The sequence below is a fragment of the Gavialis gangeticus genome, unplaced genomic scaffold (genome assembly GCF_001723915.1).
Source record: "Gavialis gangeticus isolate Ggan-Ray unplaced genomic scaffold, GavGan_comp1, whole genome shotgun sequence".
NCBI lineage: Eukaryota > Metazoa > Chordata > Crocodylia > Gavialidae > Gavialis > Gavialis gangeticus.
In genome coordinates this window covers 60,815,238-60,842,358 of record NW_017729033.1, presented here as the reverse complement: position 1 = coordinate 60,842,358, position 27,121 = coordinate 60,815,238, and the positions used below count along the sequence as shown (strand labels likewise).

General features: G+C 39.2%; 1 protein-coding gene across 2 annotated transcripts in view; it reads left to right on the top strand.

Moving 5' to 3' along the window:
* The window catches only part of PDS5A (PDS5 cohesin associated factor A), a 156,759-nt gene that overhangs the window by 96,923 nt on the left and 32,715 nt on the right, over positions 1-27,121 (top strand). For both annotated transcript variants that reach the window (XM_019526168.1, XM_019526167.1), the window contains exons 13-25: positions 970-1,051; positions 1,704-1,752; positions 1,870-2,009; positions 7,580-7,695; positions 8,405-8,510; positions 11,360-11,520; positions 15,319-15,442; positions 17,823-17,981; positions 18,191-18,259; positions 19,767-19,903; positions 21,960-22,083; positions 22,359-22,563; positions 23,099-23,213. In XM_019526168.1, coding sequence (XP_019381713.1) covers positions 970-1,051; positions 1,704-1,752; positions 1,870-2,009; positions 7,580-7,695; positions 8,405-8,510; positions 11,360-11,520; positions 15,319-15,442; positions 17,823-17,981; positions 18,191-18,259; positions 19,767-19,903; positions 21,960-22,083; positions 22,359-22,563; positions 23,099-23,213 — 1,587 coding nt within the window. The remainder of the gene's footprint in view (positions 1-969; positions 1,052-1,703; positions 1,753-1,869; positions 2,010-7,579; positions 7,696-8,404; positions 8,511-11,359; positions 11,521-15,318; positions 15,443-17,822; positions 17,982-18,190; positions 18,260-19,766; positions 19,904-21,959; positions 22,084-22,358; positions 22,564-23,098; positions 23,214-27,121) is intronic.

Genomic DNA, 27,121 nt, shown 5'->3' with positions numbered 1-27,121 from the left:
GAGGGAGGGGGAAGAGGAGGTAAGAACTGCTCCTATGTTGACTGTGTGTAGTTGGCTGTGACTGTGATCCTTCCCTGAGGTCCCTTCCAATCCCAGTGCTTGGGGGAGGGGTGGAAAACACACACACAGTCCCACATCTCACAAGTTTTGCTTGTCAGCAGCCTGAAGTGCAGTTTCCCAGAACCCCCTGCACCTATCTCCGTGAAACGTGACAAGCTTCATGGCCTCAGTAGGGACTACCATCCCTGCAACTATCCAAATAAGGCAAGAAATGACAACGTTATAGGCAGTTTTGTGCTTCCCCATTATAGCTTGTAGGCAAAACGGCAAAACAGGTTGAATGGAACAGAGCAGCGGTTTTGAAACAAAACCAAACTCAAAATGAAACACTGGCCCATTGAAACAAAATGGTACTGTTTTGCACAGCCTTAATATCTCTTATTTCTGGCCATGTGGTATACATACACTAGTTTTGGCTCTTCCAGAATGTGAATGGGCAACTGTTTTGAAGAGGTAACTTGTAAGAGTGTCTTGTTGTGGAATGGAAGAATGCGTGGCAGGAAAGTAATTAAATGATAAAGTTAAATTCTGTGTTTAGTGAAAGATGGGACAGAATGACAAAATTAGGGTTAGTATAGAAACTCTTCAAAATTTCTACTTCAAGGACTTAAATATTTCTAACTAACGTGTTCTGTTTGGTTTCATAAATGAAATATTTGTATTAACTTTTTAAAGTTCAGTTTGTTGAGGTCTTGGAAATGTCCTTGTGAAACTTTGTAGACATTTGGGATTTGCATGGTTTTTTTATCTGCCAATAAAATGTGCTTGAAACTTGTAATCCTACATTATTTTATCATTTGATAATATAATTTTGGTTATAATAATAGCATATTCTTTACTAGCTCGGTGGCTAGCATATTCTTGTTTCAATTAGTGTACTTTTTCTTTTCTTTTTTCCCTCCTCCTCAGGGCACTGAATGAAATGTGGAAGTGCCAGAATATGCTTAGGAGTCATGTACGAGAATTATTGGACTTGCATAAACAGCCCACTGTACGGTTTTAAAAATCTTACTATTTTGTCATATAGACCTGTTAGATTTTTACACAGATAATTCACATAGATTTTTACACAGTATTTTTTTGTTTAACATGACTGTTTTGTTGTCTTGGTTTACATTAACTGATGTTGCTTTTTCATTAGGTAGAGGTAAACAATATATTTAAATTGTCATCTTTTCACATTAAAGTTGTAAATATTACAATAATAGGGCTCTGTGGTATTTACCATGATTTTGTGTTACTAGCCAAAACCTTCTGAAGGAGCCAAAAATATTATTTGTAATATCTATTGTCAGTTCTTCACTGTTGCTTAATTTATTGTAAAGTCTTTTGAGATTCTCAAATAAATAATGCCTTAATATCAGAGTTATGATAGTTTGCCCCTGTTAAACATTGCTTTAAGAAGTATAGGACTATTACTTGAATTCTGTTTGAAAATTTTTTCCATATACAAAAAACTGATTTTACTCTTTTTGGAAGTTGCAGCTTTTGGTAATACCATTGTGCTTTTTTTGTATCATTCAAAACATGAATGTTGATGGAGTTGCAACAAACTTAATGATAATTCAGTTTAAATTGTATGTTTTCTACAAACAGCACAGATTTTTTTTTTTGATTTTTTTTTTTTTTTTTTTTTTTTGCAGTCAGAGGCAAACAGTGGAGCTATGTTTGGAAAGCTGATGACCATAGCAAGTAAGTTAAATCATTGGAACAGGCTGGCCAAAAATTGTGTGATTAACAAACAAGAACCCTTTAATTGAGCATATTTTAAGTAACAGTCTTATATTTCCATTTTATTTAATTATATAGAAAACCTTCCTGACCCTGGAAAAGCACAAGATTTTGTGAAGAAATTTAACCAGGTTCTTGGTGATGATGAGAAACTCCGATCCCAACTTGAGTTGTTAATCAGCCCAACATGTTCATGTAAACAGGCAGATGTCTGTGTGGTAAGGAGATGACTTGAATTTTATATGGAAGATATTTACCCTTAAGTAGCCATTCACAGCTGATGCTTTCTTTTGCTAGCAAAATGTATTTTAATAGTTGGTCTGCTTGACACATTTAGTTTTATAGTCTATAAAATGTCCTTTAGAAATATTTAGCTAAAGATATTAAGTAAAGATGCAATCACTGTCTTCATAGCAACTGAGTTATTTATCTATTTGTGTCCATTTCTTGGATGACAGCAGCCAAGCATAACCAGTTTGCTTGTACTGCTCTTTTAAAAGTCTTATTTAATGTAGACCTCCTGTATTTCATCTTGCAACTCTACTGAAGCTTGTTAGGGATAACATCAGTCCCGTGAATTTTTGGCTTCCAAGAACATTTTTGAAGATTTGTGTGTATTCTACATTGTATGTTGTAAATGCCTGCTCTTAAACATTTTTCATAAAATAATCATTGTTGATATTTTGTCAAAGAAGAGGGCTCATGGGACCAGACTGGCACAGAAAACTGGTAACATCTCCTCAACAAGACAGTCTATACATGATTCCTAGTATCAGCCTTCCTTTTCCCATAAGGAGAAGCTTAAACTTTTACTCTGTTCCTAAGAACAGAGCCCTAAGACCACTTTCATGGTAGAGACCAAATTCAACTTTCAGCTCAATGCCAAAGACACAGATGACGTTCTTAGCACAAACACATATCAGTACTGGACTCTGCTAAGCATCAGATTTGATGCTGATAGAATTTTTATCTGCAATAGAAGCATTAGTGGTGCTGGTTTTCTTGATGGTAGAGGAAGTTACTATATTTCTGGCACCACTGTTGGCACTTCGGATATTACAGTCAACATGACATCTCTGACTTCATGTTGCTGATGCCACCTCAAAGTTCAACACAATGAACTTGGGCATGTCTTTTTTTCTTTCGCACAGTTCAGGAGAAGTTGCATGTCTTCAAACCAGGACCATTTACCCACTCAAGAGTCAAAACTCATTCAGCTCATGCACAGACGTGGCCTAGTTAGTTTTACCAGAACTAGCCATTATCCCTGCAGTACTCGCTTTGGGGTATACTGGAGGCTTGCTTCTCCATTTAGAATATCACACTCTTCTATATCAATTGCTAGACCTCCAGCAGGGTGAAGCAAGAACAGTTTGCAGACGAAGAACTCATGGATTTTGGGGCTCGTAAATAATACCCTTCATTCTCTCAGAGTCCCATCATTATCTTTCTCTTGACAAGCAATCTCCTCAGCTTTTGTATCAGAACCTTGATAATTTTAGATCCTTTCAGAAGCTGCTGCTCTGTACTACTGACAGCCTGGAAAGGGAATCTCAGTAATTTGAAGGAAAATATCACAGTTTCTTGAATATACTATGTTTTGTTCCTGCCAAAGTAGCTTTGCCAGTTAATGAGAGTTTTTATGAACCAGCTAAAATGTCTGAAAATACCAGGAGTATTTTCCCAATTGCTGATAGACCAGAAAAGTCTCGACTACTCCAAAATGTTTTTGTGCAATTTTCATAGACCTGTATGGGTTTATTAGTGGGCTCTGCAGTCCACGAAAAAATAATCAGTCTAAATATACTCCAAAAAGAAATAAGCTAGGCCTCTTTGGAGGAAAGGTTACTAGCATTGCTTCAGCTACAAAAAGCAAGCTACCAAGCCGCCTTCACAATACAAAAATATCTATACTGGAATAAGCTATCGCCTCTTCTGGCCAACTTCCTCAGACCCCTAAAGAAGAGTTAAAAGCCATTATCACTAGGGCCAGATACAGACATTACACTTTTACCAATATAAGTGATCAGAAATTGGTCTATACCCATAACAGAACAGAAGTTCAGCGCACAAAACCAGTCTATACCCATAACAGCAGAAGTTCAGTACACATGTTCTGGTTTTAAAAAGGTGGAACCTGGTCTAAGATTTGCACCCCTTGCCAGAGGGTGAACTTGTGTTCTGTTCATTACTGATCCGAACTATACCGCTTATAGAAAAAAGCGTAACTTAGATCATTTCCAATTCGGGCTTTTTGAACGTCTGTATCTAACCTAAGAGACAACAAACAGCTGATTCTTACAGACAACAGTTCTGCAATATATTACATAAACAAGGTTATGAATGATCAACCTTGTGTCAGACTGCAGTCAGATGACAGACAGAATGTCAACAACACAGAGCAATAACCTCAATAATTCTCTATCTCCCAGGAGCCAGAAAAAATTGAATAGACTTTCTAAGTAGGCAATCCATCCTCAGCCACAAGTGGTTTCTGAAGAGCTCCATCACCATGGCAGTGTTTAACCAGTGGACATGTTATCTTACAGACTCATGATGTTCCAAGTCTCTTGCTCCAGATGTCCTTGCATAACATTTTTCTTACCTTAAGGTTAAGGACTTGTGTATGCATTTTGCCTGATCTCCTCCATATTTGTGGGAATATGGAAAATTATAAAGGATGCAGCCATATTAGTTGTAATAGCTGCATCTTGGCCAAGATATTTCTGATTTACAGGTTTCCTCAGAATGCCTGCTTGGCCTCTTGACAGTGACCGACTACATCCCTACCAAGTAAAAAAACCCAAGAGATTTTAATTCAGTCCTTGTAAGCCTCATGAAGTATCTCAAGCCTCCATCTGATTCTACTCCATACCACTTTCTAGTTGGTCTTTCTAGTTGTCATTACTCAGAAGAGTCAGTGAACTGTCTCATGGCTTTCACAAAAATCCCACAGACATGAATTGTTGTTAAGTGTTCATCCCAAAAAGTATTTCCAAAGTTGTTTCACATTTCCATTTAGATCTATCACTTCTCTGCATTTTCCTTTCAAAACCTCCTTTCTCTCCAGGGATAAAGAATGTCACATTTGAGGTATTCCTAGGGTTTTGCTTTGGACAAAAGTCTTATAGGACAGAACTCGTGGTAGAGGTGATAATTTTTATTAGACCAGTGATTGTGGTAGGGATTGCTCAGTTGGAGTGCGGTACGGGACTGAGCCGCAGGTGGGGGCTCCTGCCACTAGATGCAGCATTGGGGAGGGGGCATGTACTCCTGGATCTGCATGCAGGGTGGGGCAGGCTGGGCCTGGGACCGTGCTGGGCTGTTCCCAGTGGGGGGCTGGGCTGGGCTGGGTGAGAGGGTTGGTGGTGGGGAGCTGCCATGAATTCTGGGGTGGCTGCAGCTGCTCCTGTAGCCTCCTCTCAGCGCTGCTGCCGCCTCCCACCCCAAGCACAGTCCATGCCAGGAACAGCATGGTGCAGCCCCAGCTCACCCGTACCCTGCACACAGATTCTGGGGCATGCACCCTCCATGCCCTCCCACAGTGCATGCAGAGGCAGAAGCCACCACCCCCAAACATTAGGGCTAGGGACAAAAAGTAAACATAAACTGATATTAGTGATTGGAAACCAATGTACACCTGTAACAGAACAGAAGTTCAGTGTACACCAGTTTCAAAATGGCCAAACCCAGTTTAAGATAGGCTTAGGTGGATGTAGTATCAGATTTAATCAGTTTACATTAGATCTGTTGAACTTCTGTCCCAGATTCAGTACCAATCACCTTAGTTCCCTGTCCTCTGACATCCGAGGATGCCTTGTGACCACCTCTTTCCCCCGTTACCCCATCTCACAGGGCAGCAGCTAGTCTCTGCCCCCTTTGTGCTGGACCTGCCTCCAGGCTGTCATAGAGCTGAGGCAGCAAAGCCTTTGCTCCCCAGCCTGCCCTGCTTGCACCTGTCAGCGCTGCAGGGCAGTGGGAGGAGTGGGGTGCCAGGGTCTTCCCTTCCCCAGTTGGGGTCTGCCCAGCTGGGTTTCTTCACCCCAGCCTGGCTGCATAGCCCCACCCACCTCCAGTTGCCTCTGACCCACAGGGGGAAGAGGGACGGAGTCCCACATGGGGGGAACCCCATGCTCGGGGAGGGAGGGGTGTTGCCCAGGCTCCTCCTGAGCCAGGGTCTGGCCAGCTGTGGAGAGCCCCAGAACAAGACTGATTCTTCCCCTCCAACATGGCCAGGCCAGCTGCTTAGCCCTGCCTAATGCTACTCTGTGACCCACAGGGGGAGGGGGGAAGAGCCCCCAGTCCTGGTACAATCGGGCCTACTGTCCTGTCCCCCACAGCAGCACAGATCCCTGCTCATTTCCTCCCCTCACCCCCCCCACCTCCTGATTACCTGTCACTGCCTACGCTGTCTGTCCTAGGGAGCAGGCAGGGAAGGGTTAAACTGCCAGGGTCTGCTTCTGACACAGAGCAGAAGCTGCAGAAGCCATAACCCTTCCCTACCTGGGACAGACAGCCTGGGCAGCCACAGGTAGTCAGGGAGTGGGGGAGGGGAGAAGTGAGTGGGGATCTGGGGGGAGGGGACAGTGGGTCTGATCTGGTCCAGCAGGGGAGGGGGCAGACCTTATCTTGGCACCAGGACTAGGGGCTTCTTCCCCCCTTCCCCTGTGGGTCAGAGCGTGGCAAGGTGCAAGGCTGAACGCCCAGCTGTGCTGGGGGAGAAGGCAGGGTCAGCCTCAGCATGGGCTTCTCCGCAACTGGACAAACCCTGGCTCAGAGGGAGTCTAGGTTGGGGTGGAGGAAAACCCCAGGGACATGAGACTCTCCCCACGTGGTCAGACCCTGGCTCAGCACCAGGACAGGGGCTCCTTCTCCTGCCCTGTAGGGGGACAGCAGGGGTTGGGGGCGTGCCAGGCAGCCAATAAAGGATGCTTCCTGCTTGGCTTGGAGGTGGGTTCAAATCCTCTCCACCTTCTGGCACTGGGCCAGTGCAGGCTTCTGCCTACCTTGGCCAACTGAAGATTGAATGTGGGTTGCATTCATTATCGATCCAATCTACACATCTTAGAGAAACCTGTGAAGATCAGATCAATTCCACCTTGGGCTTTTTGACTGTCTGTATTTAGCCTATGTCTGTAACCCCGGCTGGCAAATCAGATGTCAAAATTACTAGAACAAGCCGTCACTTCTCTTGTTTCAGGTTCTAATACTTCTTTAGTTCCACCTTCTAAGTGAGGCATTACTTATCAGTCACCTAGTATGAGATCCAGGTGGATGCATAATGAAAGAAGAAAGACAGATTACACTTAAGAACACAAGTTGTTCAAGAGGGTATCATTCTGGTGATTTCCAAGACTCACCCTTGGTTCCTGATTTATTCGTATTCATTGCTTAAGAATCTGAATTAGTGAGGGAATTGTGTGCGGTTTGCTGCTGCTCTGTCCTTTGTTCTCTTGAGCAGAGCAGCACAAGGACATGCGTGGCAGTCATAGTTTAAAGAACAGTGATGTTCAACAATTCCAGTTTTTGGTGCATGAGGTAGGATCCCTTGAATGGCAGTATTTCAAAGGGCCAGAGTAAATATTGCCTGGCATTACAAAAGCATAATAGAAGTGAGAGTTGGAGGTACCAGCAGGTCAACTTGAAACATATTCCAGTGATTAGTTCTGATAACTAACCATATGAAATATATCTGACGCTGTACAGTTTATTCAGAATGCTTAAGCAATGATACAAATGAGTGCAGTGACTTACTTGTAATGTAACACTTTTTTCTTTCTCTTTATAGAGAGAAATAGCCCGAAAGCTTGCAAATCCAAAGCAACCAACAAACCCTTTCCTAGAGATGGTCAAGTTCCTTTTGGAAAGAATTGCCCCTGTACACATAGACTCTGAAGCTATTAGGTAAGCTGGAAGAATCCTATTGACCCATGACTGACTTTAAAGTGCACTTTTAATATGAAATATAACTGTTTTTAATTAAACTGGCTGAGAATCAGCTGTCTGAATTTTTAAAATGGGTATATACAATTGTCTTCGTTTGTGTCAGTCTAGAAAACGTGTTTTAATTTCAACTAGTTTTTTCAAGCATAAAAGTGTAAATGATAGAATTTAGATGAATTTACTGGTACCTTTCTATTTGGAAGCTTTATTGAAGAGTAATTCATTTTTTATGTAGCTGAAAACTTTGTTAGAGGTGAATCAAGGTTTTTTTTGTTTTGTTTTTTTGGGGGGGTTTTTATGAAAAGGAGTAGAATTTTCTGGATTCCTTTTGTGATCCACAGTGTAGCCTGGTTATGTGCTGAAACTGATCTGATACTACTACTTTAGTTTATATCACTGAGGCCCCTGCTACAGGTTACATGTATTATGCTATTTCCTGATCAATCCTCAATAAATTTAGGCCAGCCACAAGTGCAAAGTAATTATCACACAATAAAATTTGGAGGAAAACTTTTGATGGGAGATAAGCATTTACGAAACTGCTATATAAATATTCTTTTTATTAACTGATCTTTTTAACTGAACAAAATTTCCTTGTAATAGTGTAAATTGTTAATATTAATACAGGTAATTAAGCTTACATATTTATATTTATTTTGTATTATTTTAGTGCACTAGTAAAACTGATGAATAAATCGATAGAGGGAACAGCTGATGATGAAGAGGAGGGTGTAAGTCCTGATACTGCTATTCGTGCAGGTCTTGAACTTCTCAAGGTAATCTGCAGTAATGTAAATTAATTTTTTTGAAACCCAGCATCAACCAATTACCCCCTCTTGTTAAAAATAAAAAATATACAAACACACACACTGCTACAGTCTTGAATTTGTTTTTGTTAATAGTAAGAAGAATTGAAAAATAACATTGCATGAATAAACCCCAAACTAAAACCTTTCTTTACGCCTAGATATTCTAGATTTTTTTGCCTGTGACACCAATCTGTCCCATACCCTGGCTTTTTCTTTTCAAAGGTGACACATACTTTAGTGAACATTAATAACCCACCTCAATCCATTTGTGTCAGCTGCCTGTAGAATTCCAATGCTTTCTTAAAAGTATTCAGCCAAAGAACCTTGTCGTCTTAAAAGTAGGCAGTCAGAAACTCCTGTTGGACTGCAAGATACCCTCCCATAAAACTATTTTCAGTTTTAATAACTCACAGAGGCTAACAATTTCAGCAAAATTTTAATATGAAGATTTGTTAAGCTGTCATCCAGAAGGCCCCTTTGTAATCGCTCTCAGTTCCTTTCTGTGTCAGAACAAAGGCTTGCATCCCCCTAATGACTTTCAGTGATGCCAGAGGAATTAGGCATTATGCAGCTGACAGCTATAACCAGGAGTCTCCTTGCATTCAGGTGATACAAACAAGCTCTAAAAGACTCCTTTTGTATCAAGCTTGGTGATACTTTCTCTGGCCACCATTTGTCTAGGTTTATTGTATGAATGATTTGTAAGACCTGACTTTCCTTGTCATTGTAGTTGATTTCTCAGAGATCTCTGTTCATTATAAAAGATAAGGCTGGAAGGGACTACTGGAACTGGGAGAAGCACACCAATGTCATCTGATGAGCAATGATACTGATACTTGTATAGAATAATGGAAAAGGCTGCTTCGAAGACCCGGCAGCCTGGGCCTTTCTGGAATAAGAGTTTCCCTGCTTCTCTGTACTTCTAGGATTGCTTATCAAAGGAAAATTTAACTGGGGAAAACATCATCTGGGAATAGAAGAATAAACATTTCTCTTTAAAGATTGCCTAGTTGTGTATTAGAGACGGATAACTGAGAAAAGGAGGCGTATTATCTTAATATGCTTCTCTGTAGTCATGAAGTCAACAAAAGGGCCTCCCAAAAGGGGTGATCCTTCCTAAAGGCCAAAACCCTCTAAGAAAGACACCCATAATGGATAGGGATGTAGAAAAACTAAACAGAAAGGAATTTTGCATATAAAAGTTCATAAGAACAAGCTTAATTCTACAGTAAAGTGGCTTAAATAATATTTACTGAATTGCATACTCTACTAATTTCCTGCCATGTTTAACATTCATGACTTTTGCTTATCTAAATGATAAAGTTTTGTTCCTCACTAAGCACATACATTTCATTCTAATGTAGCCTTTTGCATTTCAAAGGCTTAGACCTGAAACATGATTTCAGAAGAAAAGAAATATAGTGTTGTGTTTAATGATTGCCAAAATCTCCCACATTTTTCAAACTTTGTTTCTTGCAGGATATCATGGTATGTAGAAGTTGTAACAAATTATTCATTATTACTTGAATTTAAATTGCCAAATGTTAACATTTCTCTGGGCAAAGGATTTTTTGAAATAGGTTTTTTAGAAAGGCCTTAGAAAAGAGTGTAATGGCATAGCATTAACTATGCAGCATTGGGGAAGTAAAGGGTACAAGGTGGTAACAGAGAGAAGATTAACAAGAAAGACAGGAACCAAGTTAAGTGGGACAGAAACAGGGAGCTTGAATTGCCCCAAGGGGTTATGGGAAGCCAGTGAAATTATTTTAAAAAAGCATAAGAGAATGGGGTGTCAGACACTGTTAGCGACAGGCTGAGGATTTGATTTTTTGAGGCTTTGATTTGAGTGGAGGGCAGGCAAGGGAAAGAATGTAGAAAGACAGGAAGGAGGAGGATGCATAGTCGAGGAGAAATACTTGGGAGATTGTAAGGGTTTCTTGCAATATGAATGGATTGGAGATTGTAGAGGAAAATCCTATTAAACAACGTTAGTATTATGAGATGTTGAACTATAGAGAAGTATTTGGTCATAAGTTGTGGGGGTGGGGGGAGAGTTTCAAGATACGTGCTGTACGGAAGAGGAAAGCCCCCGTAGGTTGAATATTTTTGGGATTAGCTCTTTTCACAAAGAATTTCCTTACATTGGATGTGTGCATCTGAAGTATACAATTCAAATCAAGGAATTCCACAATCCAAAGAAAGTACAAAATGTTTGCATTCTGTTGGCCATCCCTTTCCTACAGTATGTTTTCTGGGCTCCTTCACTTTTTGATAGTTCATTGTTCTCTCTTTGTTCAGCATTGAATCCCTGTACATTCAGAGGAAATTGGTTAGTGAGTGCAACTTTCACAAAATGTGCTTTAATACGCATTACTTGCATTAAAAAGGCACTAAAGGCTTGTACTGACATGCTTTTGTTTTTACATGCATCTCAAACGTGTTGATTCTTTTTCTGTCCAGTGCTCTAAGATTGTGGAGAAATGATGCTCTTGTGGGGTTTCTTAAAATGAAGAAAACTGTTTATATTAAAATGGGGCTATAAAACCTGTGCTGGATGCTATAACTCCATCTTGAATAAACATGTTGAAATAGCCAGTGTTTTATAAAATTAAGGACAGGAAAGAGCCTCGTAAAGAGAACTGGCAACTTTATTTTAAAATGCATGTAGTGTCTTTATGTAAAGTAGCATGAAACTGGTTACTGTTATTTTATTAAAGTTTATAAAAACTTTTAAGTGGATTTTTTTTGTTTTGGTGGTAACTCATTATTCATGGACAAGTATATTTCTTGACTTTGATATGTATCTGTATCTGCAGGTTCTGTCTTTCACACATCCTACCTCGTTCCACTCTGCAGAGACTTACGAGTCTCTTCTCCAGTGCCTCAGGATGGAAGATGATAAGGTAGCCGAGGCAGCCATTCAGATTTTCAGAAACACAGGCCACAAAATAGAAACAGACCTGCCACAGATAAGATCGTGAGTGTGTTTCTACATGCTGGTAGTGTTTTTAACACCTAAACATCTGTCCCCTATTTAACAGATTCATCATATTGGCACTAAAGTCATTTGTCTTTCCTGTTATGAACATGTAGTCCCTCCCTTCCATCATTCCAAATCACTTCATTTGCTGCCTCTACTTTCCAGATTTGAAATTCCTTCTCCTCACTTGACTTCTGTGTATTTCTTGAAGTGGTATAAATATAAAAAAGAGTCCATAAAATACAGAAATGAAAGAGTCTAATCTACCCCCTAATTTAAATATCTTTGGTAGTTTTTAGGCTGTTCAAGATGGATCAAAACCTTGAAATCCTACACAAGTCAATAGGCACCCTGTGCAGACCAGAAGGCAGAGATATCATGTGAAGAATGCACAGGCCTTGGAACAGGTGTTCATTTCTACACACAGGATTTCTGTGAAAGGAGAAGTTTGTGGGTGGGAGGCAGAGCCCTCCCAGGCTGGAAGGCTCCAGCCCCAGAAAAATGCTCCCTGCTTCCCGCAACTATTGTTCTAGAGCAGTGGTTCTCAGTGTTTTTTGTACCAGGACCCATTTGTAAACATCGATGGATAGTCCCAACCCAGTGCCCCTCACTCCTGACCTACTGCCCTCTGGTGCCAGAAGAACCTCTTCTCATCTTTTTTTTGCAAAAGAATCACTTCTCATCTTCAGTAAACCCCTTGAGTGGCTATGCTCTCGTTTTGTGCCAGGAGAAAGGCTTTTCTCCCAGAATAAATGTAACTGTTTTTCGTCAATGGGCACAGTCTCACTAGCTAGCTGCCAGAGTATATTCCAGCTGAAGTTTTTTGGGTATATTTAAAATGTTGCCTCAGTGGAGCACATTACAGTATACCACGCTTACAATGAAGGCATGATAGAAAATGGTTTTAAGTTCACTTTTGAACAATAAGAACCTTTAGCTATATACAGAGTTAATTAAAGCGGCTGTCAGGAGCCTCTCTAATTAAAATGCCCACAGCGTCTTATGTATTTAACGTCCCATGTTTCAAAATGGTGGGGGTGGGGGGGCACGCTTTAACTAAAGCTCATTCAACAAGCTTCAGGTAAAGTACCCTTGCTGCTGTTTTGAAACTTGGGTATGCTGAATACACGAAATGCAGCATGCTGGAGCATTCTGATTAGAACACTTCAGCAGACTCAATTAATCGAATGAATTGGAGCACATATTAAAAGTGCCCATAGAGATGTGGCAGGGAGGAGGGAGAACAATTGAACTGTTATTGCAACCTGGTCTTTCGCTAGCCATGAAAAGTCTGTCCAGACCTATAGAGTGCCAGGTACCTCCTTTGGTCAGAAGAGTTGATATCATTCCCACCATATTTTTTCATGGTCTTACCTGGATTATATCTTGACCACCTCCTTTGCATCCATAGTCCATAAATGTGGTTTCAGAGGAGTCAGTGGTGACTCTAAAACAACATTTTCAAAGGCTTATAGATCTAATAGAATAAATTAATATATCTACTCTTCAAGATTGTGGACACAGGGACATGTGGAACATTTTCAAAAGGGGAGCCTTTCAAAGGGCAGCTGCTTAGTTCTGTTTGTTATGTGCAAGTGATCTGAGAAAAATACAGGTGTTAAAGTTGGAGTGATAGTGCTACATATGTATCATTCAGGTGCTGCCCGTTTGAATGGTACCCCATTTTACCTACTAATGTTACCAGAGCTGCCTCTGTGCCACAGTCAGGTCACTAACTAAACAAACCAGAGCAAAGAGATCTGAGACAAGTAAATACTCTGGGCATTGCATTTAAAGAATTTTGATCAAAAATGGAAGAATCTATACAGTATGGAAGTCAGCCAGGTTGTCTATTTCAGAGTATAGTTTCTTCAGAACAGGTTTTAGAGAACGACAGTCTTCTGCCTTTTGAAAATATAAATCTGTCACCAATGGCCCCAGGTCTTACTTCCCTCTTCCCAGCCTCCTCCATCTATGAAAGGTATTGGTCCTGAGCATGAGTTTAATACACTTCCATTAGAGAAGACACTGCCCACATCAGCACTTTTAGGCTTTAGTCTACATAGCTGTTAGTCAGAGTTGTAATGAAGGTATGCTCTCTGAGTGATTTAGCCATGCAGATGTAGATGTGTTTTTTGCCTAAATGGATTATCTTGCTCGGAATGAGGGATGTTTAGAATAAATTCTATTGGCAAAAAGTGATTTTGCCAATATAACTGTGTTGACATTTTGCCGGCATAAACTGTACCTAACCTGGGAAAGTGCTTTTGGCATAATTCAGTCTTAGTGTTTGTCATCTCAAGAAAAATGGTGTGCTCCAGGCATAGGTGGATATAGAAATTTGAAAAGTGGAGTGCAGATGGAAAGGTGCATCATCACATATAAAACAGTGCACATTTTTCTCCAGTTAAAAAGAAAATAGAAGCTTTACTAATATGTCAGGGGCCTGGGACTGTAGTATTCATTTTAAGATGAGTTAAAAGCAATCTACAGGGCTGTGAAATAGGAGCTTCATTACCAGGAGCAGCTAACAGAGCACAATTATAAAACAAAGCATAGCTTGATTGATAGAACATCAAGCCCATTAAAAAGGAGAGAAGGTCATTAGCATCTGTAGAACAAAGATTGTAAAAGGGATCAGGTAGATTCCAATGAGCCTTGAAGTAAATGACTCCCTCAGCACTGCCTGACTAGAGATGCTGCTGCCACTGCCAGGCAGTTGGTTTTAAGCTTTGGGTGGAGCAGGAATCAAGGTGGGGTGCAATTGCAGCAGTACTTCTCCCCTCTAGACCTACCCCTGGCTCCAGGTAAGGGAGAAGGTTGAGACTGACCTTTTATGTGTCATCAAGCATAAGAAAAGTGCTCAGCTGGGTGTACTTGACTTGGGCAGACCAAAATAGATCAGATTAACTAGGTAAACTAAATGATATCCTGCAGATGCAATCAGGAAGGCAAAGAAGCTAGTTATTTATGATGATTTATATAGCTTTACAAAGGTATATGATTTTTTTTTTTTACATGTAATGAACTTTCTTAATGAAGAAAAGATGTTCTGTTACTTCTCAGTTGCAAACTTAGACCTCTTTAAGTCCTTCTCAGGTGCTCTGTCTAGGTGCAAGCTTTGCTCCCTGCATCTGTAAAGGTTGGCTTTCTGCAGTGCAACCACTGTTAACATGGGGTTTCTAAGATGACACCTCTCCCCTTTCTTCGCGCTGTTTCCTACTCATGTTAACATGACAGGCCCAACTCTTATCTTGCAAGCTTTGTTCAATTCTTTTCTTCCTATTTCCATCTGTGGATCATCAGCTTGCAGTTACCAGCCAACTGCACAATTCTCACAACCATTTTCTTCTAAATCCTTTAATGGGTTGAGTATCTCCTTTAGTCCTAGACTCAAACCTAGGAAGACTAAATTTCACAAGGTTGGTTGGAGACAAGCAGTGGTTCAGACCAGTTAACAGGTCTCCCCCATAGTTCTACTAAGAATCTGATTATAATTTCATTTCCTCTTTGTTTCCTCTCTAATAGTCTTTTTTGATTTGTGTGCAGTCAGGCAAGTCAAACAGGTAAGCCAAGGAGTGTATGGTATTAACTTAAAAATACACACAATTACCCATGTTCTCCACTTGCATTATCCCTTCTGAACTTTTTTTAAAAATGGTGCTCGATTCAGAAAATCTTTGTCCTATGAGCAGGGATTTGTATTGATGAAGAGTGCAGCTGTCAGATTACTTGAATTTATTTTTTGCCAGTTGTGAATATTTTATTTTTAAATGCTTTGCTTAATTTTTGCAGAACATTAATTCCTATTTTGCATCAGAAAGCAAAGAGAGGTACTCCTCACCAGGCAAAACAGGCTGTCCACTGTATACATGCCATATTCTCAAATAAAGAAGTGCAGCTTGCACAGATCTTTGAGGTATGTTGCCTTATTGGTTTAAAATACTTTGGTATAATATTCTTTATTGACTGATTGATTGAAGAAATGTTAATCTGAATTTAATTTCTAATCTTAATTATTTGCTTAAAGTTATGCATCTGTTTCAGGGTAGTTAAGATGAAGACATTAACAATGTTACAATTATTGATACTCTTCATTATATTCCTCATATTGCAGTACTTATTTTTAAGGTGTCCTTCCATATAGCTCAGTACTTACCTACATGGAGAAATTAATGTACAGTTATCTATGGTGTGGTATGCCTACTCCATACCAACTCCCTGCATGAAAGTTACTGACTGTAAAGTAGCTGTTATGCTTTAAATAGCCAAATTGACTTCACACTAATTTCCCATATAGGCAAGTACAAAGACAAAAAGATAACTTGTATGAAACAGAGAGGAATGTTCTGATTTATGTTTTAATGAATCTAAATATTAATAACTTATTTTAAAAATTGAAGCATCTTCATTTTGTCTATGGTAGAAATTTTCCATAATTTAGGAGCGTGGAAGTTTTTTAATTAAACACACAGAGCTTGAAATCTGCTTTGGCTATAACTAGTACAGACTCATGACACAATGTTGAGCAACACAGCACACGAAGAAAACAGTGTGGCAACTCTTACAATTAAAGGAAATGCACCTCACTTTCTATGTTGATAAAAAGCTGTGTTCAGACCTTTGTTTCCTAATGTTCTACACCTAATTGTCATCACAACATAATGGTTAGGATCAAGCCATATTTCATCTGTGCCCTTTGTTTTTATTCTTAAAAAAGAATGCAAAGTAATTTTCTCCTTGCCTCTGTGGGAAATTGTAATTGGGTACCTGTTAACTAGAAATCAAGCTTTGTCTCCACTTGTTTCTGGTCCCTTTGCTGTCTGTTGCCACAAAGACCACGTCTACGCAGTAAATTCACTTTTCCCAGCAGCAGTTCCCTCAAGCATGCAGCATTGCATTCAAACTAATCAGCAGTCTTGCTCAGCTGTGCTGATTGGCCAGCAGAAAGCACTGGGCAGACATCATTACACCTTTTCCAGTTTAGGAGGCAACATGTGAGGAGAAGCACAGTATGCTAAGGGTGCTGTGCCAGGCATGGTAGATTTACTGTTGGGATTGGCTAAAACTGTTCTCATCCATTGACATATGAGCTGCACATTTATCTATTCACTGATACCTATAGTAATTTTTAAGTTGGTAGTGTTGTCTGTATTCTTTATTAATGCTTCTGTTGGTACGTAAGACCACCAGACTCTGTTAGGTGGAGAGGTGATTACTACTTATGTCCTAGTACTATAGTGCTATTAAAAGAGAAACTTCTGTAAAAGTCAATTTGATATCTGCCCTTTTGAGCTTCAGATCACCTGACAGCCATATGGAAATGAAGCAGAACACATCACTTTGCACAGCACTGTCCCCAGTCATTTTTTAGCAAAGATATACTATTCATATAGTATAATCCAGAAAAAAATATGGTATTACTGTGCCAGCTGGCTTAACTTGTATTTCCATATTATTGAATTATCAGAGGTTTTTTTGTGGTTAGCCACTGCATGAGGCCCTGTGTTAGACATAGCTGAAATGTGCAGTGCCTGAGCAAAGTCTTCTGCTGATCAGTTTGGGATGGAATGGAGCTATGTTGCATATTATGGCAGACTAACAAAACATGTTAAATGCATATTGTAATACCTAAATAAGATTAGCTCTTTTTTACTTCATTAAAATCTCAGTATCTCTAACTATGAAGCCACTTAGTTGCAGAGCTGTATTTTGAAATTTGTGTCCAAAAAGAATAATAGTAAGGCACTTTGCTGGAGATGCTTTGAAAAATTCCAGGGCTGATCTTGGTATTCTTTCCATAAGTTTGCAAGAAATAAAGAATCAAGGATCATTTACATGAGGACACTTAAGAATGTTAATCCAAATAAACTAAAACAGAGTTTAAACTGGATTAATAAAACTTCATTAAACTCCTATATGGACACTCTCAGAACCAAGTGCAGTTAACTACTTATGAATGAAAATGTCCACTCAGAGATTTAATACTATTTAACTAATCAATTCACAGCTTTAAGAGACCATTCCGAAAAGTAAATTTGAATTAATTATAGAAAAGTCCTCAGTTTCCTTTTGTTGGAAGGGTGGAGGAGGAAGAAAGGGTATTTTTTTATCAGTAGTATAATTTCACACGCTATAATTCTGTAATTAACAAAAAAGTTGTCTTGGCTCATGAAATTGTCATTTATGAGGGAAATGAAATTAGTCAGCAGTTCACTTATTATTAAGTTCATTAAACTGTTTAGAAGTTTTCATTTGCTAATGTGTTGTCCATTTTGAATGGATTTTTTTCCTCTCAGCCTCTTAGTAGAAGTTTGAATGCTGATGTACCAGAGCAGCTTATAACTCCTTTAGTCTCATTGGGACACATTTCTATGTTGGCTCCAGACCAGTTTGCTTCTCCAATGAAATCTGTAGTTGCAAATTTCATTGTCAAAGATCTCCTAATGAATGACAGGGTAAGATTTATTTTTGAGTCCTTACAGTTCTGTTTTGCTGATTTACACTTTCTGTAATATACAGGTTACTTAGGCCAATGAAGCAATTAATACAATGAGATGGCACACAGAAAAATGCTACATTTAATGGAGTTTAAAATAAGAGTCCTGTTTCTGATATTTACTTTGTGCATGAGAATTGGTTTTTCAACTTATACAAATATCTTTAGTCAACAGGTGAAAAAAATGGGAAATTGTGGTCCCCTGATGAAGAGGTTTCCCCAGAAGTTCTAGCAAAGGTGAATTATTTTCTAGCTATTAATAAGATATTACTAACGAGACTTAAGTTATTTGATAGTAAGCCATTGATATTTCAAAACTATCAATAGAGAATTTTTCAAATAAAATGTACAGATTATTTTTTCTTTAGTCTTTTATAATAACTTAATAATAGTTTTGTGTAATAGAGAGACAGTATTCTAGAGGACCACACATGCTGTTGGAAAAATCAGTGGAAATTTTTTCATGATATACATTGTCTGTGAATTGATGTGCTGTCATCTTACTGAATCTATAGGCCAGGGGTCAGCAACGCCTAGAACGCGTGCCAAGTGTGGGACGCGAGGCCATTTTGCTTGGCATGCCGCAGCCAGCCCTGGCTCCGGGAAACTGCTGCCAGTGACAGAGCCCAGGCTGCTCCGAGCAGGGCTTGCAGCATCCCAGCTGCCTGCTGGGAGCAGCCTGGGATCCTGGCTGGCTCCCTGGGGCCGGCTGCAGCCGGGAGGCTCCAAACATCTGCCCCGTGCTCCAGCACCAGCTCCGCACCGTCATGAGCAGGCACACCTCGGAGTGGGTGGTGGAGGCGGGGCCTGAGGCAACACAGCCCCGGTCTCTCCCCCACTCCCAGCAGGGAGGTGATGAGCCCAGCACAGCTGTTTGTAGCTGCCCAGAGCCCAGCACAGCTTTTAGTAGCTGCCCTTCATTTCTAAATGCACTTGTCTGCCAGTTTGATCAAAGCTTGAATATTATGGTATTGCAAGGAAGACTTCTGTTAAAATGTAAAACATGTATTTATATCAGCAACTGGGTAGAAACTTTGTAAATCAGTAGGGTTTTTTTTTTTGTTTTTTTTTTTACTTAGGGCAGGGAAATCTCTATACTTTCTCCCATCGCTGCCTGCTCTTTTATCACTTCATGTTGAAAGATAAAAGAACATATTTCCACTGGTATTTCCTATCCTTAAAAACAACTGTTATTTTTTGTTACTGAATCAAGTGTTCTTCAGAATCACCCAGATACCATTTAGATCCTCTTTTGTTTCCTGCCAACTTTTGTCTTCATCTTCATTAATAGTTTAATCTTCATTTTTCAGGATCCTGATACTTCAACAGACTCTTTTTCAATTCTTGCTATCCTTCTAAGTCTTTTTACTTCACCACAAGCTTTTTCTTGTGGTGTGTTCCTTCAGAATACTTTCTGCAGCTTGTATGGGTGGGTTTTTTGCCGCCTTTGTTGTTTCCTGTACTTGAGCCCTCCTTCCCCCATTCTTACGTTCTCTGCAGTTTTTCTGTTCTTTTTTTTATTTTAAGTGTCCTTGAAAAAACCTTCTCTCAAGCAACAAACCATACCTGCTTTTCCTTGATGAATGAAAATGATCACCAGTTCATTCTGTTCCTTTTTAAAATGTCTGAACTTCATTAAACAGGTGTCTGTTCAAATTTGAATGTGTTTACAATAGATTTTGGTTTCCTATTTAATTCATTTGCACAGATTATAATTTATTTTTCATCTGTTTATTTTTAATAGGTACAAGCAATTAAACTTTTGGTACGTTGGCTCTTGGGTATGAAAAATAACCAGTCTAAATCTGCAAATTCAACACTCCGGTTATTATCAGCTATGCTAGTCAGTGAAGGAGACTTGACAGAACAGAAGAGAATCAGGTCCGATTTTGTGTTTTTCTTTTCATATATTTTCATCAACACTGTAGGATTTCAGTGAATATTATATATTTACATGTTTTGCCCTCTTCCCCCTGGCATGTAGCTGAGGAAGGAGTTTTGAAGGTTTTTAAGATCCTCACAGAACATAGAATAATTTGGTAGCAGAAATGGATGCCGATCAAGATATTTAATTACAGCAGTAAACCAGCATATATAAAAGCACATTTGTGTTGTTTACCTATTGCTCTCACTATGATAGTAATCTAAACAGGACTCTAGTTGTCTTATTTATCAGATGAGGCATGAAAGACTTCCAGTAACTTCTTTCCTTGATTTACATTTAAATGATTAGACAATATATTTAGTGCTTTAACAACTTCTTTTGGAGCTCCTTCAGATGGGAAAATTTCATATTTTTTCTTAGCTTTCATTCAAATGCTATATCATAGGGAGTTCTAGGCAGGCTGAAAAGATAACTATAGCAAAAATATAATTGATTCTACACTTCCAGGATTTTTGTAACTTTTGTTTTGAGTGTCTAAGCATTCATCCTTCAAACAAAATCTACCCTTTTGATTGTGAAGAAATATTGATAGAGTACACTGCATTTCTGTAATACATTTCTTTCAAGGATTTTAAAACACTGCACAAATATTAATGAGTACCAGTAGTATCCTTGCTGAGATGGGTTTTATTCTTAATTTGTAAATGAGCCAAGCAAAATACCAAGTAATGCAGCTAGTCAGCAGCAGAAATTGGAAAACAGAGTTAGTCTCAGCTTTAATTGTGATTCATTATGGTTCTGTTAAGCTAGCTTTGCTTGAAAAATGTATTGAAATGGACAATTAAAGCAACTATATTCTAGTTCTGTCCTTTTAGTTAAATTCAAAGTCTAAATATGGAAATGCAAGTAAGACATTACCATTGTGCAACTTTTTTCTAACTTCAGTTATATCTGCCTTTCTACTTTTTATTCCTGCTCAAAGGATCCTGTTTTAAACAAATTATGGACAGAACCCTATTGACATCAGTAGGAATGGGATTAGCCTCTCTGGATCACTCTCTTGTGGAGCAATAGGCCTAGACCAGTGATTCTAACCAGGGTGATGTTAAATCCTTTTAAGAATGTAAAGAAATATTAACACTTTTAGGTGTGCAATCACTTACGTGGTTCACAATATAAACCCAGAGATTTAAAAAAGCAATCCATAGTGTCAAAAACGTTCTGACCTGTTGTGGTCTTCCTTAGTTCTTTGCAACAGAAGAATTGCCCTGTTGTTTTTCCATAGCAAAAAAACAAGTGTAAGCAAAGACCTGGCATTCTCAGAGGGGTGCTGAGGAGAGTCTAAAAAGGTTCAGAACCACTAGCCTAGACTTGTGGTGCTGAACCTCCAACCCACAGGGCCATGTCATCCAAGGCATGGGGAGCCCTTCAGGCCAAGTAACAGAAATGATCTCAGCCACAAAACAACCTCATGTGCTGACCCTGGCCCAAGCATCTGGCCCCTGGATGGGCCTCGCGCCATTCATCCAGCCTGTGGGCTGGAAGGTTGAACTGCCCCCACGCCCCAGCCTAGACCACTGCAGTACCTAGCTTTTTATAGAACCAAAGTAGAAGCTAAATTGTAATAGAACTCCTAGACAAATTTTTTTAGGATGAAAAAAGCATGGTTTATACATGGACATGTAATTTTTCTGACAAGTCTCAGCAAACTAACCTTTTTTAATGAAGCTAAGTTTGAAATGCTAGATGTTACATAGAGGAAAAATAATTTACAAATCAAACTTGCAGTCAACCCTTTGGAATTAGTTTTGTATACAGTGATGTTAAAACCAAAGAAACTTAAACTCTTTTATTTCTCTACAATATTGAACATACATTAAGGCAAAAAGATGACATATTATTTTTACATAATTGTTCTTTCCTAGTCAGATAAATTTAGATTAAGAACTTAAGACCTGTCATAGCTATAATTTTTTTATTGATTGGTCCTTTATAAAAGAGAGAAATTTGATGATGCTGAAACAATTTGAATGTATTGATTTCTTTTTATAGTAAATCTGACATGTCTCGTCTACGGCTAGCTGCTGGTAGTGCCATAATGAAACTTGCACAGGAGCCTTGTTACCATGAAATAATTACCCCAGAACAGTTCCAGCTTTGTGCACTTGTCATTAATGTAAGTAACTGCTTTTGAATGAAGGTGTAAGTTGTGAAGGAACTGTTAGTTTAACTAAGTCGTAGTCCTCACCATAGAGCTTTTGCTGATATTAAGATTTGACACATTCTTTCACCATTGAACTTTCTTTAAAAAAAGTCTTTCCAAACACTTCAGATATCACATTGTGTGCATTAATCTTCTTAAATCATGCCATTTCACTGCCCCCAGTTTGAGGTTTTTCTTTTATCATGTTGAGAGGATAAAACTTATTGTTTGTGTTTTTGCTGTTACAGGATGAATGTTATCAAGTGAGGCAGATATTTGCTCAGAAACTGCATAAAGCACTTGTGAAATTATTGCTCCCATTGGAATATATGGCAATCTTTGCTTTGTGTGCCAAAGACCCTGTGAAAGAGAGAAGAGCACATGCCAGACAGTGTTTGCTCAAAAATATCAGTATACGAAGGGAATATATTAAGCAGAATCCAATGGCTAATGGTTAGTATGTAGTAAAATTTGTTCAAAGTATAATTGTTGAAGAGTAAACTTAAGAAGTTCTTAAAAGTTAAGCTATTAATTTTGTCTGGCATTTTTCACAACGGGGTATGTTTGGAAAGTAATTTTTTTTCTTATTTTTAAGATGGATAGTATAACAAGCATTCACTTTGTCTCGTAGTGGCCTTACCCTCTTTATAACAAGTACTTTTCCGTACGCTGGCAATAATTATGTTTTTAAAATATAATAGTGTTTAGTGCTGTAGTCATTATGGTATCTATTCAAATCAGTTTCATCTTGCATAAAAATAAAACTTTTGAGTTCTAACTTTTTAAGTTTTAGCCTTTTCATTCTGGAGTAAGTTCAAATAGATTTACAGTGTTCTTGACCTGCTAAAATTTAATCTTGCAAACAAATGTGGATAAATTGAAATTCACATTGTATATTTGTGTAAAAACAAAATAACTCAGACTGGTTTTCTTATTCTCTGCGTATAAATATTTGAGTTGTTTATACTCTTTTGTTTTACTATTATAGAAAAGTTGTTATCCCTGCTGCCTGAATATGTAGTACCCTATATGATTCACTTACTGGCACATGATCCAGATTTCACAAAACCTCAGGATGTAGATCAACTTCGTGATATCAAAGAGTAAGTGTCAAATCGGTCAAGAATTGCTGAAATCAGAATTCTGTTTTTCCGTGTTTGAAAAATTAAGGTATTGGTATTAGAAAGAGGACCTCTTTTGGAATTTTTTTGTATATCTCTACTGTTGTAATGTAGAGGGAGAAGGCAGCAATTTGTTCAGCAGTGTGTTCTGAAAGCAAAATGGTAGGATAGCCTCAGCAAATATTGTGACTAATATTTTGCTAGTTTTAGTAAATGTCTTAATTAAGTTATCAGTTTAGATCATCCCACTCAGGCCCACTTACCCACCAAAAAATTGTCAGATGTGTATCAGTGCCCCAGATTGCAGATATTTTTTATGCTCCTTTAGCTTTATGGAAATATAAATATCTAGTACTGTTTACCTTATAGCTTTACATATTTAAACCTTAGCTTTATAGAAACTGGTTGTGTTTTGTACCATGACATTTATTTTTCTGATCAGTTCAGTTTTCAATAGCTGCAGAGTTCCCCAATAAACTCAGAGTTACCATGTGCAAGCATTTTACAGTACTTTTCTTTTTTAAATACAGTTTTTGGAACTGAGAGAAATGATGAAAGTGGGTCAAGGTGCTGCTTCATATGTAATTCAAGGCATTCCCTCTCTCTTGCATATTGTAATAGCATTTATGGTAGGGTTGCACTCTCCCCTGAGATTCCTGCTGCACCTGAGCAATACAAGATGAATATCCTTAATGTGCTTAATTTATTTTTACAAACCCATTCATCTTCACCATGTTATATCCACTCATTGTTGACTTCATATATTCTTCTGCTGTATATCATATGCTTGAATACACAGTCTTCCTCTTTTTCATTAAGAAACAAGGCCTAATCCTTTAATTATTAGTGGTTTTGAGTGTGTGTTGTTTTTCTTTTGTGCTGTTAGGTTACTACCTTCCTAATGTAAGATATTTAGGGATCTTTCTTAATTAACCCAACTCACCCACTTCTTTTTCTTGCATTGCCCCTCTCTTACTCTGAAGAGCCAGGATGCCTGAATCTGTTCTTTCCTAAGTGTCATGAGGAAATTTTAATTTACTAACTCCCCTTTAAGAGTGCAGACACCAGTTCATTTGGAGCCTTTTCAAAAAGGGAAGTTTTAAATGTTCTGATTGATTCAAATATAGAAAAACATCCAACTTCAACCCTGGACAAAGCAGTGTTACAGTTGGAGCAGGTTTTGTTGCATTTGAATTCTTCCCAGATAGTTCACACAATAATTAGAATGTAGTATCTGTTGCCTTTTTGAAAGTTCTCCAAATGTACTTGGGTCCACACCCTGAGTAGAACTAAAGGCAACAGAACTTGTTGCTGGACCACTAACACTGCTTTCCTTCTAATAATGCAGGTCCCTGGCAGCAGCTGAGAGCACTCCCACTTTTAGAGCGTGTTCTGTCACTTCCTCAACACAGTGGAGAATAATGACAAGTTTTAGTTGTTAGCTGCTAAATTAATACTTCCTCTGAGGATTACTTATAGTGCATAAAGCTTTTCTAGGCATTCCTCCTGGACTGCTTCTATGCCACCAGCTCTCCAGCCATATGGCTCTTAATAAGATAGCTGACTATGTCAAAAGGACTGGTCCAAACAAAGGAAGACTCCAGGGTGTGGAGGAAAGAACATTTCTTATATGCAACTGACAGGACTATATCACTCAAGAGAATCCTGAAATTAAAGAGAAAAGCACTTTACATTTAAAAAAGGGAGGGGGAGGCAAAAGTGGCTTAAAGGAAATTCTGTCTCAAGTAGCAGTTCTCAAACTTTGTAGACTCGATGAACAGCCCTCCCTTTATCTGAATGTAGTAGCACCTCCGTTTGGCAGCAGAAGGAAACAAGCAAGCACTTACCTCCTAGTCGAGCACTGCTGTGGTTATGTATTGCATGGCTGCTGTATTGAGTGAGCAGCACCCTGTGGCACCCTGAAGTATATTCCTTCAGAGACTCGCATAGCAGGGACCAGAGTCACCTACCCCAGTAGTCCTTCCATCCCACCCCAGGAGCATCTGAGTATGGGAATCCCCCCTACCCCAGGCTCCAAACCTCCACACCAGGGGTGGGCAAAATGTGGCCCATAGGCTGAATGCAGCCCACCAGACCATTGTATCTGGCCTGCAGGGCCCCTAAAAAATTTAGAAAATTAATATTTATCTGCCCTGGGCTGCCTGTCATGCAGCCCTCGATAGCTTGCCAAAACTCAGTAAGCGGCCTTCCACCCAAAATAATTGCCCGCCCCTGCCCCACACACACATCCACAGCCTTCCACACTTTCAGAAATAACACCCCCCCCACACGCACTTCAAAAATAGCATCTCATGATATACTTTCCAAATCTCTTGATTTCTAAAAGTTTATCTCATGACTTTTGACATGTTGGGGTCGGCAATACTGAGCTGATGCTGCTGCTTAGAGCACAGGGGCTGCTGCAGGAACCTGGTCCTTGTTAGTGCAGGGGGAGGCCGGGATTGATATCTCAAGGTCTTCCTGCACCAGCAGTAAGGTGTGATTGGATATGCACGATCCCACAATCATGCCTTCTGCCATGCACATGTACCATGACAAGAAGCGTGATTGTGTGGATCGTATGTCAGATCCCATTGCATCTTTCTGTACCTGCATTTCTGGAGGAGCCCTTATTTGTCTGTTCGCTCAGTAATTCAAGATCCTTCCATATTTCCTCACTGTCATCCATGACCTGTGATGCACATGAGATTGAATAATATGTCTGTTTAGTTGCCTCCTGTGGCTTTTGGATAAAAGCGAAAAATTCATATATTTTATCACAATTGAATGTCATTTTATTATTTGTATAATAATTCTTTTCTTTTGAACTTTTGAGAGAAGCATCCCTTCATCACTGGCCCTTGAATTCTACAGTGTTTATCTGCTCAGTTAATAAGATCAGAGTTTCTAAGGATTTGGAAATCTGACATTCAGATAGACTAACTTTTTTTCCCCCAGTTTTCCATATTAGCTTTTGTTCTGTCTCAGAATTTGCTTCTCAGAATTTACATGTCTTTGTAAGTGTAGAAGTGTTCAGTACATGTTTACCAACAACCTTAAAATTGGCCAGCCCTTACCTCTTATACCTAGCATAGTCAGAATGTGAAACCACCTGTGTTTTGTTGTACTTTGTGCCATAATTGAAAGACTAAGGTTTACCCAGAAACTTGTTTTGTTTGCTTTTTCACATCATGCAGTTTATTTACTTCATACAGTGAGCAAACTCAACCAAAAACCTGTTTTTAGTTTAGCTTTTTATTTAAGTCTTTTCACTGTATGAAGCAAATAAACTTAGACAATCCAGGGAAAACAAATTCCATTATGTGCAACCAGAAAAAAAACCCTTTCATCCTGTATAGGTTCTTGCCAAGTTTTCAGCTTTGCATCTTCAGATATTCTGCTACTTTATTTAAACAAGCAACTCATTGTTTTTCATTAATCAACAGCTAAGGGGAGATGTAGCACATTCAGAATGTAGTTATGCTGTATTCAATGTTGCAATTGCAGTGGTTACACACAGCTGTCTAATAGACAGAACTGTAATGTTGGCATCAGGGGTTCTGGTTTGTTCCTGGATGTAGGGAATAGTAGTGAGAATAGTGACAATTAGTCGGTTAGGGTAGGCTCACATGCTAATATAGCATGTTTATTTTAAAAGACAGCTGAGATCCGTTTCTGTAGTGTTTTATACACCTGGATTCTGGTTTTAGCCCTGATGGTGTTACTGTAGGCCAGGGGTAGGCAGTTATTTTGGGTGGAGGGCCACTTACCAGGTTTTGGCAAGCTGTCAAGGGTCGCAAAGCCGTCGTGCCGCCCCTTTACAGGTGCCCTACCCCCAGTTGCCGTATTGGAACTGGAAATCTCACCTCCTAACCCCTGACCTCCCCTTG